Source organism: Ictidomys tridecemlineatus, chromosome 1 (genome assembly GCF_052094955.1).
Source record: "Ictidomys tridecemlineatus isolate mIctTri1 chromosome 1, mIctTri1.hap1, whole genome shotgun sequence".
Lineage (NCBI taxonomy): Eukaryota > Metazoa > Chordata > Mammalia > Rodentia > Sciuridae > Ictidomys > Ictidomys tridecemlineatus.
The window spans coordinates 255,869,861-255,890,449 of record NC_135477.1 but is presented as its reverse complement, the minus strand read 5'-3'; the positions used below and the strand labels follow the sequence as shown (position 1 = coordinate 255,890,449).

At 43.3% G+C, this 20,589-nt stretch overlaps 1 protein-coding gene across 7 annotated transcripts in view; it reads right to left on the bottom strand.

Annotated features, from left to right (window-relative positions):
• Sema5a (semaphorin 5A) overlaps positions 1-20,589 on the bottom strand; it is a 450,819-nt gene that overhangs the window by 95,789 nt on the left and 334,441 nt on the right. For all 7 annotated transcript variants that reach the window (XM_021733399.2, XM_040272850.2, XM_021733404.2 and 4 more), the window contains one exon: positions 172-379. In XM_021733399.2, the coding sequence (XP_021589074.1) occupies positions 172-379 (208 nt within the window). The remainder of the gene's footprint in view (positions 1-171; positions 380-20,589) is intronic.

The following is a 20,589-nucleotide window of genomic DNA, read 5'->3' as shown; positions in this document are numbered from 1 at the left end:
CTCAGCACAGTTAATCTGTTTGCATGAAAACTCTGCATCCTGGGATGCAGGCTGCACACAGACATTACCTTCCCGGGGCCATTGGGCCACAGGAATTTAAAAGCCTTTCTGGCTCCTGTGCCCTCTCCCCCAGTGAACCCGTCTTACCCACCAGCCCCCAGGGAGCCCTACCTGCGTGTGCCGTGGAACTGGCACCTCTTCAGGGGGATCTTGACCACATGCTCCCGCAGCCCCACGAACAGGACGCTCTGGCTGTGGAGGATCCGCAGGCTCCGGATGGGCTCCCTCCGCCTCTCCGGGAAGAGCTCGATCTCTTCCAGCAAACAGCTTCCCAAGGACTGATTCAGCGGCGCACGCACTTTTTTAATGGTGCCATAATCTGTGAAGGCAACAGGGTGGGAGGGAAATGGGGTCAGCGGTCTCACAGCCACAGCTACGTCTGCTGTACGGAGCAGAGTACACACAGCATTCGGCCATTATTCTCCATCTAGGAAAGCCATCAGAGCATCTTTCAAAAGTGCAGATACCCAGGTCCCACTGCAGACCCAGATGGGTGGCCAGGACACCCGTGCTACAGAGGCTCTGCAGTGATGCTGAGGAGCAGCCAGGGCTCAGAACTGCTCTTCTACCACTGCCTATCCAGTTGCAAATCCAGGAACGGAGAGAATGTCAAACCTTGCTGTGGATCACGGTAGCAAGCTTTGTGGAGAACATCAGGAGAAAGAAATCATCACGGGGCCATCTTGGATCCCTAGTGTCAGAAGTGCCAACTTTACTTTGCTGCCCCACCAGGGGCAAAATGATTGACAACTGCCAACAGGCAGGCAAAGGAATGAGGCACAAGGAAGTGCATCCTCGCCTCTCTCCCTTCTCTGCTCTCATCTCCTCCCTCTTCTCTAGCTCTTGTTCTCTGGATTGCTTTCCTTGACCTCAGATTTCCTAGCTGTTTTCTGTACTCTTGCACATCCATTTCTGACAGATCCCAGCCCTCCTGGCCCCAGACGTTCTGCTCACTAGTGTTTTGTGCACTATGTATGAGCTTGGCCATTAGCACTACCCAGGGTGAGGGCACAGAGAGGCTGTGAGGGGAGCAGGCTCCTCTGACTTGCTGGTGAGGGCATCACGTGGGCACCACCTACATGAGGGGGGACACAGGCTGCTAGTCCACATGGCTCCCTCTAGTGCCCTGTGCTGTGGCCTCCACTGCTGCCAGCCTGCGAATCCCAGAGATGAAATCCAGACTTCTAGAAGCAAGACCTATCACCAAGTACATGAAATCAGAACATACAATTGAAGAAAACCCAAGATACTGAGTTTCAAAATACCACAGCTCTTAATTTTTAAACACAAAATAAAGGTAAGAAGTGATTCTAAAACCAGAAATAAAGATCAAGAACTTTGGGCTCAAAAAGATTTGGGTCAGAAAATACTTTTTATTTTTCCTGTCTCCATGAAAAGTCCTTACTGACTGGGTCATTTATATTTAAAGAGAGATGCACATGAGTTGCATTTACGTATACATGAATCAGCCTGGATTTACTTAAAATGTATATCTGAAAATTTTCAAATAAGCATTTATTGCTTAATTATGAATGGGCTACATAGTCATATATACAATTATAATAAGTAATAAGTAATTTTACTTCAAACTAGCTGGTTAAGTATGTTACTTTTGGAAAAGGTAAAGAATGTACTGACATATGCTTCATTTGAGGAAGATTAAAAACAGTTCCTGTCCGAGAAGACTGTGTTTGTGTGCATGGGATAAAACAGGAAGAGTAAGCATCAGGGTGGAGGACAAGGAGGCAGAAGAGAGGCAGCCACGGACTCAGCAGCAGACATTTTAGCACATGCCCTGGGGACCCCACTGGGGGACCCCCATTTGTGACTCTCATGCTGCTTTCTCTCCAGCTTAGCATGGCAGGGTAAGACAGGTGCAAGAACTCCATCCTATTCAACACTTTAACAAGGACATCTTGCTGCCTGTTCTTTATTTTATTGATGGATTAGCATTCTGAGAAACCTGCCCAAATGTCAATATCATATATGCTTTGAATTCTTAAGCAATTGCAGTAGGAACTCAATTTTAAAAGATCTTTGATAATTTGACTTATATAGTCATCATTGGTTAAAAACTTGCAGTATGGACTTGGTGCATCCTGTTTATCTGATTTTGCAGCTAAAGGAAGCTAACAGAATGACAGGGCTTAACCTTCTGAGGAAGGTGTGGTCCATCTGCTGGACCATGACCCAGGCCTCTGCTGTTTCTCCTTTTCTCTGGGCATCTAGTCACCCAACAGCACCCTCTGAGGTCCCCATTCCCTCCTGCAGCATTACAGGACCCTTTTCTGTTTCCCTGAAGCCCTTCCTTCCCTCGCCCACACTTCTCCTTGCTCTGTCCCCCATACCCTCTGTCAAGGTCACCTTCTGCAGTGGTGACCCCCAAATGGTGGCAACCATCTCTGTCTCCCTGGCCCAGTTCTCCTGGCTAGGTGTTGGCTCTGTCCCTGCAAACCACCCCTGGGGCCCCTTTACAATGCACCAGTGCCATTAACACCAACTCCAGGAACTGAGCCTGCTCCTCATGACTCCATTCCTTCCCACTCTGCCATTCCATTGGGTTTGGAATGCCGTTCTCACCCGGATTTCCCCACAACACCAGCTCTACTTCCCTCGCTGGGTCTAGAGTCGACATTGTACACACACTTGACCACCCTGCTCTCCAGTCTAGAATCCTCTGCCCAGTGTTACAACACAGCAAGTGCTACCCACAGGACCTGACCTTCTCACCTCCACCCAGCTCCACCGTCACCTCACCTCCAGGAAGTGTGTGCAGCACTAGGAGCTGTGGTCACCCCTAGCCTGTGGTTCCTCGGGCTGAGGTGGCAAATGGCAATGTCATTTTCTTTTAGAGGCAGAAAGACAAGCTCAGCCCATAAAAGAAGCAGTGCCCACTGCTGCCCAGCCACAGCCAAACATCTACTTGATATAAGAGGACAGGACAGCAGACATTTCCTCAAAGGTCGTTGTATTTCATTGCTATTTTTACCACAGACTTGATTCTCACTGGTTCACTCTGTGTCTGTGCATGTGAGGGGATTATGTCACTTTTGCATAGTGGCTACATCTTGGCGGGTAGAGACTGGGTACTTTGTTAGTATGTGTTGATACAAGATTGGACAAATGAGGGAGGGAAGGGGAAAGAAAGCAGAAAAGGGGAAGGGAAGGAGGAAGAGAAGCTAGCCTGAACTGAAGGTCCTTATCACCCCCATGCTGGCTCAAATCTGGGTCAAAACGTTCCCATCAAGGCCCTTTTCAAGAGTTGTATAAGTGAGTGTGAAGGTAAACAAGAAACACGCCTTTACCCAATATGGATGGATCTCAACCCAAAGTATCATAAACCAAATGTGAATGATGAAGATCATTGTAATTGGTTTTCATTTGGTAAATTTACCTTTGAAAACTTGTCATAGAAAATAAAACCATACATATCTATACATCTGAAATTCAAAACTCTAGTCAAAGTCATTTGCAGGGAAAAAATGTATGCAAGAAATAGATAAAGCCTTCTTCATCTTTCTTGACATTCTAAGGTGAGCTCTAAGAAAAGGGGGAAAAATGGCACTTCCTGTTAATTGTAGCTCAGCTTCCCAAGGAGACGGGAAGAGGAGGATGGAGCTCCAGAAAAGGAGCTGGCTGTGGAGCCAGAAACAGACACTGCTGGGGCACAACCACTCAGAACATGTGCCTTTTGGTGCAAATGTCACCCTTTAATGTTATGAATACACATGCGAGCATCATGTATTTGTAGTATATCTCTCAAATTGAAAACCATAGACACCTATTATGTCTCAATCATGGCAGCTACTGAAAGACTCCAAAATGATTGGGCTGATTCAAAATCCAAGAATAACTGTCTTTACATGAAGGTATCAATACATATTATACGAATGGCATATTTGTTTCATTTTAGAAATGAGTAATTAATTTATATCCTAGGTTCTAGATTAAATACATGATGCACACCTACATTTGAATCCTACATAAACCCTGGAAAATATTTTGGTGTTAGTATGTGACATTCATTACCACTCCAGGCTTTTGTGAAATTTAAATTTAAGTGGGCAGCCTGTAGTTTTGCTTGTTAAATCTAACATCCCACAACATCATGAAACTAACATTTATGTTAGTACTCCCACTTTATAAAGAAATCCATATGGGGCTGGGAATATAGCTCATTAGGTGGACTGCATGTCTTGCATGCACAAGGCCTTGGGTTCAGTCCACAGCACCACAAAAAAAAAAAAAAAGAAAGAAAGAAAGAAAGAAAGAAAGAAAGAAAGAAAGAAAGAAGGAAGGAAAAAAGAAAGAAAGAAAGAAATCCATATGTAATAGAATAAAATTGAACCCCATCTCTTGCCTTGCACAAAACTCAACTCAGTGTGGATCAAAGACCTAGGTGTTAGACCAGAGACACTGTGCCTACAGGATAAAATGTAGGCCCAACTCTCCATATGTCAGCTTAGGAACTGACTTCCTCAACAAGACTCCTAAATCACAAGCAATAAAATCAAGAATCAATAAATGGGATGGTATCAAATGAAAAGGCTTCTTCACAGCAAAGGAAACAATCAAGAACATGAAGAGAGGGCCTGCAGAATGGGAGAAAATCTTTGCTACCTGCACCTCAGATAGAGCACTAATCTCCAGGATACATAAAAAACTCAAAAAAACTTAACCCCTAAAACAGTTAACCCAACCAATAAATTGGCTAAGAATCTGAACAGACACTTCCCAGAAGAAGAAATATGAGTAGTCTACAAATACGTGAAAAAAATTCAACATCTTTAGCAATTAGAGAAATGCAAATTAAAACCACACTTAGATTTCAACTCACTACAGTCAGAATGGCAATTATCAAGAATACAAATAAAAATAAATGTTGGTGAGGGTAGGGGAAGGGATTCATTCATACATTGCTGGTGGGACTAAAAGTTGGTGCAACAACTCTGGAAAGCAGTTTAGAAATTCCTCAGAAAACTTGGAATGAAACCACCATTTGATCCACTTATCCCACTCCTTGTCATATACCCAAAGGACGTAAATCAGCACATCAATGTTTATAGCAGCTCAGTTCACAATAGCCAAGCTGCAACAGAACAAACCATGGTGCCTTTCAACAGATGAATAGATAAAGAAAACGCTGTACACAAAAATAATGCAATATTACTCATCCTTAAAGAAGAATGAAATCATGGCATTTGCCAGTAAATGGATAGAACTGGAGAGTGTCAAGCTAAGTAAAATAAGACAATCTCAAAAAACCAAAGGCTGAATGTTTCTCTGAAATGTGGATGCTATCACACTATATGGAAATGGGGACAGAAGAAGAGAAGTTCACTGAATTAGACAAAGGGAGACAAGGGAAAACGAGGGGGTACAAAACAGGAAAAGCAGAAGAATGAATTAAATGTAACTTTCCTGTGTTCATATATGAATAAACAGCCAGTGTACCACCATCATGTTCAACCACAAGAATAGGATCCTATTTAGAATAAGCTATACTCTATGTAGGTATAATATGTCGAGATACATTGTACTGTCATGTATATCTAAAAAGAACAATTTTTTAGAATGTCCTGCAAAAAAATAAAGAAAAGAAATTGGATTTCAGAGAGAGCAGATAAATCTTTCCTCGGGAATATACATTCAGATATGAGCTGCCTTTCATTGAAACGATGATCCAGGAGGTAAAAGGTGCTAATGAGGAATCTCCAAGCAAGTATCAACTGAAAACCTGTGGCCAAGGAAGCAGCACAATCTGGAGAAGGGGAAGCTTTACTTAGATTGTTTGCCTTCGCTTTTTATTCTGTGAACTCCTGTAGAAGTGGTAAACTGGAACCCACTGGGGGTAGAGAAGAAGTCAACATTCTGATCCGTTGATCAGTAGAGTGGCCCTCTGCTGCCCGTCTGCAGGACCAGTACATGGCATCTACTTCAGAGGACATCGTGCTGTCCTGGCACAGGGGCTGCACTTCCTCCCTAGGAACCAGGCCAACACAGGCATCCTGGCCCACAAGTGGCCAGCATCCCTGCTCCCCTATACTATCTGTCTGAAGCAAGAACTGCAAGGACAAACTCCAACAACTGTGGGTGAGGGGCAGCTGTGTGCACACTTGCAAATGAATGTGTCCAGGAATAAGGAAAAGAGACAATAGCCCAGAGACACAAAGATGGTACAACCCACATCAACAGACCATCCCTCCAACATGCTAGGAAACTCCTTACTCTGCTTGCTGGTGGTGAGAGCAGAACTCTTGAACATACAGATCACCATATGTTGCTGTGACCAGTAAGTCATGGAAAGCAGGCATAAATATAATGGCAGGCAGGAGATGCATGGGCAAAATCAAATCACCACAGTGACAGAGACAATCATTTCACCCTCAACAGTCGGAGCCATTAGGAACATGACCAAGGGGAAAAGCAAGAGCTGGAAGTGAAAATGAGTTGCAGAGGTAAGGTTTGCACGTTGTCACACAGCAGTGGAAATTCAGTTTTCAACATGACTACTGGGGAAGAAATGTTTACACAATACTGAAAAAGACAAGAAGAAATCCCCCCAAAGATTTCCAGCCACAAGAAATGATCCGTGAAACAGTGAGACTTGCTTCTCCAACCTTCACCCACAGGAAAACAGGTTCATATCCTCAGCAAATGAGTTACCAAGTACACTGCGGGAACTGAAAAGAAAAAGAATGTGTTTTCCAGTGGTAAATAAAAGAAAAAATTGGGTTTAAATGAAATGATGTTTTTAGAGCAGAGTGTGGTCCTAAAGCTGCTAGGACAGACTCCTAACACATTTCCCAAGAACAGAGCAACAGGCATGTGGGATTGGGAAGCAGCCCCAGTGATGCCAGCCCCCACAACCGCCCAACACTGCCGTCAGGTGGGAGCCAAAGGCATCATCCAGACGTACTAGAATCCACAGAAGTCATTTTAAGTTTTTCTAACAGCCACATTTTAAAAACAGGGTGGGGTGGGGGAGAAATATGTGAGCTAATTTTAATTATATACTTTATTTAACCTAAGTCATCCAAAATATTATAGTCTGCATATTTCATTGTATGATCTATATGAGATCATTGGTTAGATAATTTGCCTTCTTTGTCTAAGACTTTGAAATCCAGGCATATTTCCTACTTGCCCTGGTTTCAATTCACACTAGCCACACTTTGGAAGGCTGGGGATGTGAAAGACCAACAGGGGGGTACACAGATGTCCTGGGTGCTGTCTGCAGAGCCTGGTGCCCAACCCTCTGATCTGCTCTTCACCAAACAGGAGGCAGTTAACTCCAAACCCTCACTATGACAAGCTTCACCCAGAGAGGTGTTCTTGGGCAGTGGTGGAGCCTTCTGGAGGCGGGGCCTGGGGGGATCTTTAAGTCGTGGGAGTTGCCTGTGATGTGAACTGTGGGACCCTGTTCCCTTCCATTCTCTCTTCTCCATCCCATCCATGAACATTTTTACTATGCCAGGCATTCCCTACCAAAAGCAATGAGGGCAACAAGTCAAAGACTGGAACCTTCAAAATGGTGAGCAAAAATAAACCTTTTCTCTTTCCAAGTTTATTCTCTCAGTGACAGAAAGCCGACTACCACAACATTGCAAAGCAAAATTAAAATAAAGAAAAAACTCAGGATAAAATTTATCCTTAAACTAAACATTTTTTCCCCCTAAATGATACAAGGAAAGAAAATTACAGATGTATAACATGATATACAAACAGAAAATTATAGAAAATGTACATCATTTTTCCCCCAGTGTAAGAAATGAGGTCAACTTCTTAATCCAATAAGAGAAAATCTTGGAGGAGAACATGAGTGAGCTCATGGTCTGTAGCCATCTCTAACTATGAAACATGTTCCATCTTTATGTTTTCTAAATTAACCTTTCCAATGGAAACAGAACATTAGAGTTGGAAGGAAATGCAAATATATATATAAAATTTTTTAGTTGAGGAAAACAGGCCTAGAGAGTAAGCGAGTTTCAAAGATCAGACTGTTGGCCAGCACATAGGGCCTTTTCAAATGGATCTAATGCTTGCACGGAAATTTCTGAAAGTATTTTTTTTTAAATATAAAAAGCATCTAATGAAACTCCAAAATGGTGCATCAACAGTATTATGGTTGATGACTCCTTGAAAAGTTATTTGAGCTGATAAAATAGCATGTCGAATGGTCATCACTAATGATGAAGCTGCGATTCAGTCACACGCTTATCTTACTGTGGAACTCAGTGTGGGGGGAACTGGTGCAGAAGTGGCCACCAGGGCTGGCTTCCCCCTCAGGCTTTGACTCCCATTTCTATGAGCTTATGAGGGAAATGAGAGAATAAACCAATTAAAAATGTAAAAACTTTGATTTCAGTTTCCTAAAAAATAACATCTGAAGAACAAAAATTTGCTTAAATAGTAAAGTTTACAGTAAAAATAAGACTCTTAAATAACTATTTGCTCTATTAGATAAGCTCTATGGGACAACATTCAGTTATTTCTGATGGAAAATTGTATTTTTGGCTTTGGAAGAAAACAGCAGATATTTTCTAATTTTCAGGGTTGAAGTGGCTAAAGTAGATTTAATAGTTTCATCAGGATTCTATTTTTCATCTTGACAGTGGTGGTCAAATTGAATGGATCCAAGTGTGACGATCCCTCACTTGATATGCAGCTGTGCCATCCGGCAGGATGGGGACTGCTAAAAGGGCAATTGTGTTCACCCAAAATTCATGTATTGAAATGCTGGTCTTCGGAGCCTCAGAATGGGCCTGTGTTTGCAAACAGGGCATTTAAACCGATAATTAAGGCAAAATGAGGTCAGCATGGGTCCTCAACCCATCTGACTGGTGCCCTATAAGAGCAGGAGATTAGAGTACAGCCATGCACGGGCACAGAAGAAAGACCACATAGGGACAAGGGGAGAATATGGCACTTACAGGCCAAGGGGATGCAGAAGGAGCAGAACCTGCTCAGGCTGACCCTGGACTGTCAGCCCCAAAGCTGTCCTTAAGCCACCCAGCCTGTCCCACGCTGTTGTGGTGGTCATATCAGACCAATCTAGATGCTCCCTATCAAAACTAGGAAATACAAAAATAGATTTGACAGTCCAGACCCTTTGTTCAGAGCAATTTCAAAGCTAGACTATAAATGGTTTTTCTATTGTTCCTGGAGAAACTGTAAGTCAAGTTCTAACCCAGACATCTTACAAATTATATGTTGGATTCAAATTTTAACCTTGTGTGATCACAAGACTCATGATATGAATATCTTATTATTTTCTAGTATTTCCCTTCTCTAAGCCCCCCATATGTATGGATTTGAAATATAAACTAGAAGAGGAATACGAAGGGCAGATAAAATTTTGCAAACTTGATGCATTTTGATGAATATTAAATAATAATTAATATGGATGGTGCCATTGCTTAATACCTTTATGTTAATGCCTCTGGTGAGCTTTGGGAGAAATTAGGATTGAGTGAGCACTACAGAATGAACTTTCAGGTATCTGAGGAAATGTTCTCTGATCATAATGGATTTCTTCTTGGAGAATTTCTGGAATTTTACTTACATTAATATTTCAAAAATTAATAAAAACAAATATATTTCAGGCATAAAGGAAGATGATGACCGATGGACAGGAAGGAAAGAAACATGGTCAATACACTGTAACATTTGCTCTGGGTAAAAATAATGTTTGACTTTTCAGACTTGCATATGATCTGATAGTGCCTTAACAGTAATAAAATTAAGGCTTAAAGGATGTCTACAGGAGGCACCTGTTCTAGGCACCCCATGGCTTAAACCCTGATGCTCCTGAGACCATGAGACAGGAAAGAAGACTGATCCGTGTAAGAAGAGCTGCCTGACACAGTTCCAAAACACAGATAAACATGCTTCCTCTAAAATGCAATAAAGAAGACTTAGAGGGTGGAGTTGCATTGTCGTTAACGTTCATAAAAATGTTCACTTTGTAAAGAAAACAAATTAATTCCAAAAAAGAAAGGGATTTATTTTTTCAGGAAAATGGGATATAAAGATGACAGGGTTATTAAAAGCATCAGACACTTAAAGATATCATAGGTACTCCATTTTTAAAAATTACTTCTCTAACTTCTGCTGATTTAAGGGAATGCTCATTACTCAGTCTTCCGTGTGCTGAATCCAACCTGTGAAAGAGACAACTGGCCTCTCTGACAACGGTCACCTGTGACAGGTGGAGATTCATTGTGGACACCAGGAGCACTGATCTGGCTAATTTATTTTATTTCTGATCATGCATTCGACTCTCTTTGACTCTGTGGCTCTGTGTTCAAAGAGGTATTTTTAGTGTTTGCCTCATCACCCCAGTTACCGCAGAGTGGAAGAAAATCTTTTGTATCTGCATCTGCGTGGGTTCCAGGCCTTATCAGTGAGGTAATAATGAGACCCCCCCCCTCCCCACTCACGGGGCAGCTCGTCGTCATAGCAACAGATCATTATATAAAGTTCACCAATTTGGCAGGTCGTTATCCCAAAGCAGCAGACAGCTAATATATGACTAAAGTTTCTTCTTTTAACTTGTAATTGAGCAAATGAATTAAATTGGTCTTGGCACTGGGCGCTCAGCATTACCTTTATGTAGTAAAAGGGAATTCAGAGAAAAAAGCAGGTCTTCCTGGCTAGTACATGCCTGAAAAGATTTTAATTAACTCAGTTGTCAGATTCAACTAATGGCTTATTTTTTTTCCCTAAGAAGAATATGTTAGCCAGTTTAAACATTCCTAGTCATAGATTAAATGTAACATTCTTTAATACCAAAGTATTATTTTAAACCACGTTCCCCTAGGCCCCACCCTCAGTATATAAATTCTGGAGTCAGGCACTGAGACACACAGCCTGTCTGGTTCATGTGGTCATAATGGATCCCAGAATAATGCCTAGCACACAGTAGGTGCTCAAGTGGTGCACAGTGCTCAGTGGGCTGACACTGGGGACCCCAGGTTGGACTTCCAGAATCCAATGCTTGCAGGCAGCGTGGCCAAGATCAAGTTGCTAACCTCCCTGTGTGTCCTTCACCCAGGGTACCCAGCTCCCACCACTCGGGCCACTGAGTGAGTGTACTGTGTGAGTGTTGGGAGTGCCTGGCACATGGGACACATTCTGTAAGAGTCACTTTTATTTTCCTGCTTCTTGTTCGCCTGCAGGTGAAAAGTCCTATTCAGGTTTTGCCTAAAATTCGCCAGCTCCCTGTTTTCATTAGCACTGTGAGCCAGGAGGGAAAATGATGTCTTTCCCAGTGCCTTCTACTGCCTTGCAAAACAAAACCTCAAAAGCCCCTTTCAGTGTGCCAAATCATAAGCCGATGCTTATAGGAAATTTGCCACTGGAGTTTCCTGTGAATAAAGACCATATTACATTTAAAACAAGGGTGCAATTAACGGAGTCCTCCGGGTACGCTTTGTAAAGCTCTCCTCCAAACCGCAGCTGAAGTCGAGCTCCAGTCATTCTGTTAAGGAAGCAATTCAAGTTCCTAAAAGGAAATTAGTTGCCTTAGATTTATTTTCTGTAAATTACAAAACAACTACCCGGTTGGCACGGTGGGCAGCCCTTCTCTGACAGTCACCCGGCAGGAAGACACGGGCTAAATGTCCCTCTCACCCCCAGTGGTGAGATTTATACTGTGTCTGGTCCCATTAGTTGTTGATTGAGGTGGTGGAGAAAAATCTACGCTAAGCACTTTTGCACTTTTGAAACATTAATTTAAAAGAAGAATGAGAGCTCTTTCCTGAACGGAATAAGAACATTATTTTGTCATTTCCCCCAAGTTGCTACATTATACCAATTATAAACTGGTGCCTGATGTTCCGAGCTGTTCTGTAGCAGGAGTCCTTGTGAGCGCCCTTCACTGTGATCACACCCATGGCCAGGGCTTCCCAGAGGAGCTGAGCTCTCCTTTACTGCTCCAACCCTTCTCCCCTTCAAAGGAGGATTTCCAATGAGACCGACCACATACAACAGGGGCTCAGTGACTCCAAACAGATCTCAGCCTGTCCTCTTTGGACCAAGTCTCTCCACTTAGCTAAAATCCTGAATCCTGGGGTTAGGAGAAAATACTCCATGGGCCCATCCTGCTGTTCCGTTCCACCACCCGTCTCTCCACCCACAATTCCAACCACTGAGATGCCTCACTCTTTCTAGGCACCCAGGCCTTTGGTGAGCTCCATGTTTTATGTGTCCTGTGGCTTCCCCCAGGAAGGCCCTTCTCCACCTTCTCCACCAGGAAGCATCTCCCAGACACACTGGCCAACATCCATGCCTCCAGGCTCATCTGACCTCCCGGGCCAGCCCAGTCCTCCCCAAATCTGTGGGCTCATGGAAGGTCAGTCTTCTAACCGCTAATCAGGGTGTTGGACTAAATGGTAGGATGAACATCTGTCACCTCTGACATGACCTGAGTGCTCCTCAGCATCAACAGCTGAGTCTGTCCCCATTGTCAACTGCTTTCTATAAAACCAGCTGTTAGTCCAGGTTGACCAAGTGAGTGAAGACTTCAGGATTTCAAATCTATGGCCTGAAAGTTTTTCAGATAAGCTCAGTTTTGAATTTTTCCAATTTTTTTGTGGTTGATACTAAACAATACCAGAAAAATCATCACAATAAAAATCCTATCACTTATGTAGATAACTTGGTTAGACAAATTGCCCCTGAATTTCTATGCACCTCCCTTGTTGTCTGCTCAGGAAAGTGGCCTGAGTGGTGGGGAGCTGCTGCGGATAGAGGGGAGGAATTTGAGAAAAGGTACAGCAAGAAGAGAGCGCGGAGCTCTGCAGCCTGGGCCCCAGTTTCATAACCGTAGAAGTTAATACAGGGACCCTGCTGAAGGGGACATTCAGGGTCCAGCCCCTGAGGCTGGGACTCTAGAGGTCTGCTGTGGGCCAGGGAACCATCATCATTCACAAAAAGTGCAGGTGGATCTAGGCAGGACGTCTAGGATGATCCTGAGATGAACATTCAAGGGCAGATGACTTCAGTCTGTCAATAAGGACCTTAAGGACAGCAGCACCCAGGTCAGTGCAGCGTGTGGCATCGTTCCTGCTCAGGAGGACCACCCGGGACCTCATCACAGTCAGGAAGCTGGTGAGGATCAGGAGGAGGGTGCCAGGATCAAGAGTCCTCCTTCCCAGAAGCTCTTGTTCCGTACCTTAAAACTGCTATACACACAGGAAAAGCCAGTGGGCAGAGTGTGAATACCACTTGTGAGAGACAGGAGGTGGGCACGCATCTCCTCCCTTAATCCCAGTGAAAAGCGGTGTGTAATAGCAGTGTGTGATTCCTGTTTAACAGACGCAGAAACAGACTCATGCAGGCTACGTCGCTTTCTAATGTCACCCAGGCGATAAGAGGTGAGGGACATATCTCCAGACTCAAGTCCCTGGAAAGGGGGCTAACTGTTCCTGAGGCCACACTGTCCAGTGCTTTTCTAATGACTACATTTCACGTCACTTTTGTCCTTGTTCTGAACTGCTGAAGGGTTCCATTTGACACACATTTCCATCATTCCCCGACAGCTTCATGACTCCCATGACTCAGTTTCCCTGCTAAAATTGCACACTCTGTAAAGTTAAGACAAAGTGTTTCATTATGCTGAATGGAAAGGTCCTGCAGTTCTATGGTACCACATGGTGACAAAAGGTAACAGACATGTTAATTAGCTTGATCATGTGATCACTTCATCATGTTTTTCAGTGCTGAGGTTCAAACTGAAAGTCTCCCTCATGCTAGGCAAGTGTTCTACCATGAAGCTACACCCAACCCAGTATATGCAGTTTTTATTTGAGGGAAAAAAAATACTACCTCTGAAGTTTCTTGAACATTCTAATTCACAGAATAAATGATGTGCCCTCTCTCCATCCCAGTTTATTAATTTGCATGTTTATTAACTTGTATAAAACGACTGGATTTGTTCAGGGACTGGGTACCTAGGGTGTCCAGTCTCTAGCCAGGTGAGCCACTGGGGGGCATCCCATGGCCTAGCTTCTATCACCTGGATCTTCCCTCCAGAAGTAGAACCGGCTGTGCCTGTGGTATGATTTGCACACACCTGCCTGGCTAGTCTTGCTCCTGACATTGCTCCTTGTCCTTTTTGTTCTGCCCCAGCACACAGGGAACTCGGAGTAGTCAGAGCTCTCCAGACCGACCTGCACCCTGCAGCAAAAGCCCTTTGTCACAGTGGAGCAGCCTTGGTGTGGCCCCTGCTCAGAACTAATGTCCTTCTTCTAGTTTCCACATGCAGGAGGGACAGGAGGGCGCAGGCTGCTCAGGCCTGCAGGAGGGTCATGCAGATGACACTGTCCCTTTGTCAACTGCTGACTCAGAATGGACAACTGTTTATGACACCAATGCTATTCACTTCTTTTGTTCACTCACTGAGAACAAATTCAGGCCAGTTCTGGTTTAGCTCTTTCTAGAAAAATACCCTCTTCCAAGGTTGCTCTGATGTCTGGCCCTGGACTTGATGTCCCTGATCTCCTGGAAGAATTCCTTTTCACCTGCCAGGGTTCTGACTGGGAGGTGTGAGCCACATACAGGATGCATATCCACTTACAAGTCAGGAATTACAATGTCCCCCTTCTAGCCCATGTAGAAACAGGACCCATCTTTCTGGGGGATTTCAAATGCTTGTGCCCTACCTGGCAGCCAGCCCTGCCTGACAGGAGGGAGGGAGCCAGGTGGGGGAGGAGTGGGAGAGGCCAACAAACTAAGGAAGGCTGGGTAGAGCCTGGGCTTCTGGAACACACGGGAAGAAACGCCAAAGCAGACTTGGGGAGAAGGTGACAGAGAGGAAAGCTTCACCTTTCAAGTGACCTTGAGGAGGAGCAGGCATTTGCCAGGCAGAGGAAGGTAAGGAGGGCGGGTGAGGGAGGAAGGTGGCCTGACCAAAGAAGATTAAGGACAGTGGCCAGTGGACATGCAAGATTCAGGGTCCTTAGAAGGGCTCTGCACTGGACTGGAGGCAGAGGAATCGCTTAGTTCACATGTGTTTGTCAAATCATGTTGGGTACACGACATCATGTCAGATAAAATGCTGAGCTCAGCAAGACACTGTGAAAAGAAGATTCCGCCTGCCCCTTATCAATCAGAAACAGCCCCTGGGCCAGGAACAGGTCACCAATCCAGCCACCTATCACATAATGATGTTTGGGTTCATGGTGGACCACATACAATGGTGGTAATAAGATTACAAAGGTGCTGGAAGCTCCTGTGGCCGGGTGTGCCTCCTGTACCATTTCCAGGTTTAGATGCACAAAACGTACCACTGTGTTACCACTGCCTCCAGGGCTCAGTGCTATGGCATGCTGCACGTGTTTGCAGCTAGGAGCAACAGGCCATGCCCGACTGCCTAGTATGTGGTAGGCTACACAGTCGTCATGGCTTATGTCAGCACACTCCTTGTCTGCACAGAGGGAAATCACCTGGTGAAGCACTTCTGAAACACGTCCCCAGCATCAAGCAATGCATATCTGTACACTAAGACATTTCCTGCACCCATGGGGCAGGGTGGGTGGCTTTGTCCTGTTGGGCCATTCCCTGTAGTAGTGAAGAGCTATGGGTACTCCGGTGTGCCATACAGAGGACGCAACTTTGAGGGTTATCTTGACTGAAGTCCTGCTGGCTAAAATCCTGGAGACAGCACAGGATGCACAGAGTAGCGCCCCTTGTGATGGCCTGCCAAATGCCAATCAAAGGAACTTCCAGAGATTCAAGGAATAATGGAGAACCATATGACAGGGAAAATGAAGACGTGTTCACTGTATGCAGGAACATGGAAAAGTGGGGGGAAGGGAGAAATTTCAGAAGAATGTATAAGAATCCTCTCACCTAAATTTCAAAATTAGGTAAAATCCTTACCATTTAGAAACAATGTATAAGCAAAGAAATCATAGAAGCAAAAATTTGGGTGGTGTACACTCTGGGGAAAGGGCATGGGCTTGGGGCACAGTACCAAGGGTCCTCCTAAGTCCTTCCTTAACTCATCTGGAAGTAAGCTCCTCAGGTTTCTCTTCTTTGAATCTTACATATATATTTTAAATAGTGTTATATGTATTAACAATTATTCTTAATAAAATGGAAAACTTCTGTATGAATAAAATTCTTTGCTTATGTAAAATCCTTTGGGGAACATTTGTGCACATGCCCCTGTACTATGTGACACCCACCCCATATGCATACCTCAGACCTACTTTTAGATGCTAAGATATTAAAATGAGTCACTATTAAAAACAAAAGAAGGGGCATATGTATTGCAGTGGATTGAATATTTGCATATCCTCAGAACTGATGTGTTGAAAACTGTATGACAGAGAAAATGAAGGAGCGTTCACTGCATGCAGGAACACGGGAAAATGGGGGGAAAGGGAGAAGTTTCAGAAGAATGTATATGAATCCTCTCACCTAAATGTGAGATAGTGTGATAGTATCAGTGAAGTCAAATTCTGAAATAAGGAACCAAATGCCCGAGGGGCAAGGAAACCCCAGCTCGTATCCCAGGGCCAGGCAGGACACATGCCCACCTAGATAGTCACAGGCCTAACTGTGGCAGAGTGCTAAGGTGGGAAAAGCCACTCACAACTGACACAGACCTCAGGAGCCCCTGCTGGTTGGCTCTGGGGTTGACTCTCCTGTATGGCTCCCGATAATTCTGTGGGTGCAGATTTGGTAGCAATCTCAGCCACACAGCATGCCCAGTACTGGGCAGAAGGCAAATAATGAGACTTGGCCAATTTTTCTGTTTTTCCTAACTGTGTGACTAAGAAAGAGCACCTGATCTCACCAGCAGATAGATGTCCTCCCATCATGAAGGCCATTATCAGGAGTCCCGTCAGACAGCAGGGGACGGAGGATCAGGGAGCAAGAATTCAGAGCCTGGAGATGGGCACAGCTGATGGCCACTGCCCGCAGGGACAGGAATGCTTTTCTGCTTCTTGGGTGGCACATGCTGGAAGGAACACACCATTACTCAAGCACGTGGAGAAAGGACTGGCCACAGGTCATGGGAGAAAATGACAATGACCTGCTCACTACTAGGGACAGTGGTCCCACTGAACTAGGACAAAGAGCCCAGGTGCCTTAGGATGCTCTGGACATAAGGACAGGAGGGCCCCGGGTCTGAGAACCCAGAGATGCAGGTTGAAAAGCCCCAACTGTGAGAGTCAGAGGGTCCTCAAGACAGGAGGCCTGGTGCCTCACACAGTCAGCAAGTCAGCGAAGTCAGTGACAATCAGCCCTGATCCAGCCCAGACAGGAAAAATCAGTGCTTCAGGGAGAGGAGAGGATGCCAGGGCTGTACATCCAGTAAGATTTCTAATTGACAGAAAAAATTACAGCTTGACTCCAAGAGCAGAGCTCATTACGAAGACCGCCTTGTAAAGATTTGTTTACCAGTGGCAAGTCAAGGCCTCTGGTTGGAACTCTTTTTCATTCTGAGCCAGTGTTCTTTTGCTTAAGGCAAGATCTGCTTTTTAAAATTAATTAAATGATCATATCATTGAGAGCCTACATGAATTCCCTATGCTGATAATTAATACAGGAGACGACTCATAAAACTAAAGGTGAGAACTGTTTTTTTTCAAAATTCCTTAAACTTATTTAGGTATCCAGGTAATTAATTACTAGGTTTTTATCTTTATAAAATAAATGAAAATCAAGACCAACAAATATCTCTAAGGAGTTCTGGGGAATAAAAACCAACTTCTACGGGGCTTAATGCAGGATGGCTTTGAAGGACTTTGCTCACTGCACACGATGTCAGTACTCCAGCCTCATATGCACACCATATGACAGATGGTCACTGGTTACAGGAAGAAATGTGACTCGAACAAACCTTCCTTGCCTTTATTCTTAACTCAATTTTATTCCCTCAGCTAAAAATAAAATGTAGTGAATATTTTCTCCCAATCTGTAGGCTCTCTCCTCACTTTATTGTTTTCTTTGCTAAGAAAAAGTTTTTTCATTTGAATCCATCCCATTTATTAATTTTTGATTTTACTTCTTGTGCTTTAAAAGTCTTTTTAAGAAAGTTAGATTCTAGGCTGACAGGGTAAAGATTTGGGCCTATTTTTTCTTCTATTAGGTGCAGGATCTCTGTTCTAGTACCTAAGTCTTTGATCTAATTTGAGTTGATTTTTGTGCAGGGTGAGAGATAGAGGTTTAATTTCATTTTGCTACAAATGGATTTCCAGATTTGCCAGCACCATTTGTTGAATAGACTATCTTTTCTCCAGTGAATGTTTTTGGCACCTTTGTCTAGTATGACATAACCATATTTATGTGGGTTTGTCTCTGTGTTCTCTATTCTATACCATTGGTCTACATGTCTATTTTGATGCCAATGCTATGCTGTTTTTATTACTATAGCCCTGTAGTATAGTTTAAGGTCTGGTATTGTGATGCCGCCACATGCACCTCCAATAAAGCACTAATACCTAGGAAATATAAAGAACTCAAAAACACTTTAACACCAAAAAATATAAATAAGTAAATAAATAACCTATTCAATAAATGGGCTAAGGAACTGAACAGACACTTCACAGAAGAAGAGATGCAATTGATCAACAAATATATGAAAAAATGTTCAACATCTCTAGCAATTAGAGAAATGAAAACCAAAACTACTCTAAGATTCCGTCTCACTCCTGTCAGAATGCAATCATCAAGAATACAGGCAATGGGCTGGGGTTGTGGCTCAGCAATAGAGAGCTCGCCTAGCACATGGGAGGCCTTGGGTTCCATCCTCGGCACCACATAAAAATAAATGAATAAAAATAAAGCTATTGTATCCAACTAAAACTAAAAAATATTTTTAAAAAAGAAATAAACGTTGGCGAGGATGTGGTGAAAAGGTACACTCACACGTTGCTGGTGGGACTGAAAATTGGTGAAACCACTATGGAAAGCAGTATGGAGATTCCTCAGAAAATTGAGAATGGAACCATAATTTGACCCAGCTATTCCACTCCTTGGTTTATACCCAAAGGACTTAAAATCAGCATACTGTAGTGATGCAGCCACATCAACATTTAGAGCAGCTCAACTCCCAATAGCTAGACTATGGAACCAACCTAGGTGTCCCCTGATAAATGAATGGATAAAGAAAATGTGTCATATACACTCAATCGAATATTACTCAGCTTTAAAGAAGAGTAAAATTATGGCATTTGCCAGTAAACGGTTAGAGTTGGAGAATATCATGCTAAGCGAAATAAGCCAATCCCATAAAATCAAAGTCCAAATGTTTTCGCTAATATGTGGATGCTAATTCACAATAAGGAGGTGGGCACTAGGGAAGAATAGCATTAGATTAGGTAGAGGAAAGTGATGGAAGGGAAGGGGAGGGGATGTGAGGATAAGAAAGATAGTAGAATGAAACAGACATTATTACTGTAGGTATATATGTGACTGCATGATCGATGTGATTCTGCAACATGTACACTCAGAAAAATGAGAAATTATATCCCATCTATGTATGATATATCATGTATATAAATGTATTCTACTGTCATGTATAACTAATTAAAACAAATTAAAAAATACAAAAAAATATAATGTATCTAACCATTGCTGGTGGGACTGAAAATTTATTCTAACTTAGCTGTTAGAATAAAAATAGGTGACAAGAAATGCCCTTCTGAATGTTGTTTTCATCTCCAAATGGTTTAATAATTTCCAACACAGTTAAGGTTTTATCCTTCACAAATCCAAATAAGGGTGATTTTTATTCACATTGTCAGAAAATTAATTTTTAATCAATATGCTTAAATGGAAAACAAAACCAAACATTCATTATTGTTTTTACATTTGCGATTACTAAAATCATGAGCATCCTGGGGATGATTAGAAGTTGAACAGATGGACACATGGACAGAGGCTTACCTCTTTCTATCGGTCTTCCATTGAACATTTATTTAGCACTTACTAAGGTCATTCAATCCAACAAGGGCAGAGAAATGTTTCTATCTTCATCTGATTTTTGTTTGGTCTATAAAAGAGCTGCTCCTACAATCTTAATTTCCTGTATTCTCAACTTTAGTGTTGCCTTAGCCCTTCAAGGCTACTGTAACAAAATACACCAGACTGGGTGGCTTATAAAATAGTCGGCATATCTTTCAGCCTAAAGGCTGTCCCTTATGAGATAAGATGTCTGCAGACTGTGTGGTAAGGGCCCTTTAGCTCATGGACAGCACTGTCTTGCTGTGCCCTCAGTTGATGTGAAGGTCAAGAATTTCTGGTGTCTCTTGTGTAATGTGCTAATCCCATTCATAGGGGGCCTTGTCCTCATGAATGAATTACCTCCCAAGGGCCATGTCTCCAAATATACTCGGTTTAAACATTTGAATTTGGAGAAGGTGACTTCAGATCGTGGCAAGGGGTTGGTTGGTCGTGGGCTGCTCTGGTTCTTTGTGTAAGATCTCATTAACAAATGTCCTGTCCTCAGCTTCTCCAAGAAAAGATAAACTTAACTGCCAGGTAAGTTAAATAGGATCATGCAGGAAGAGC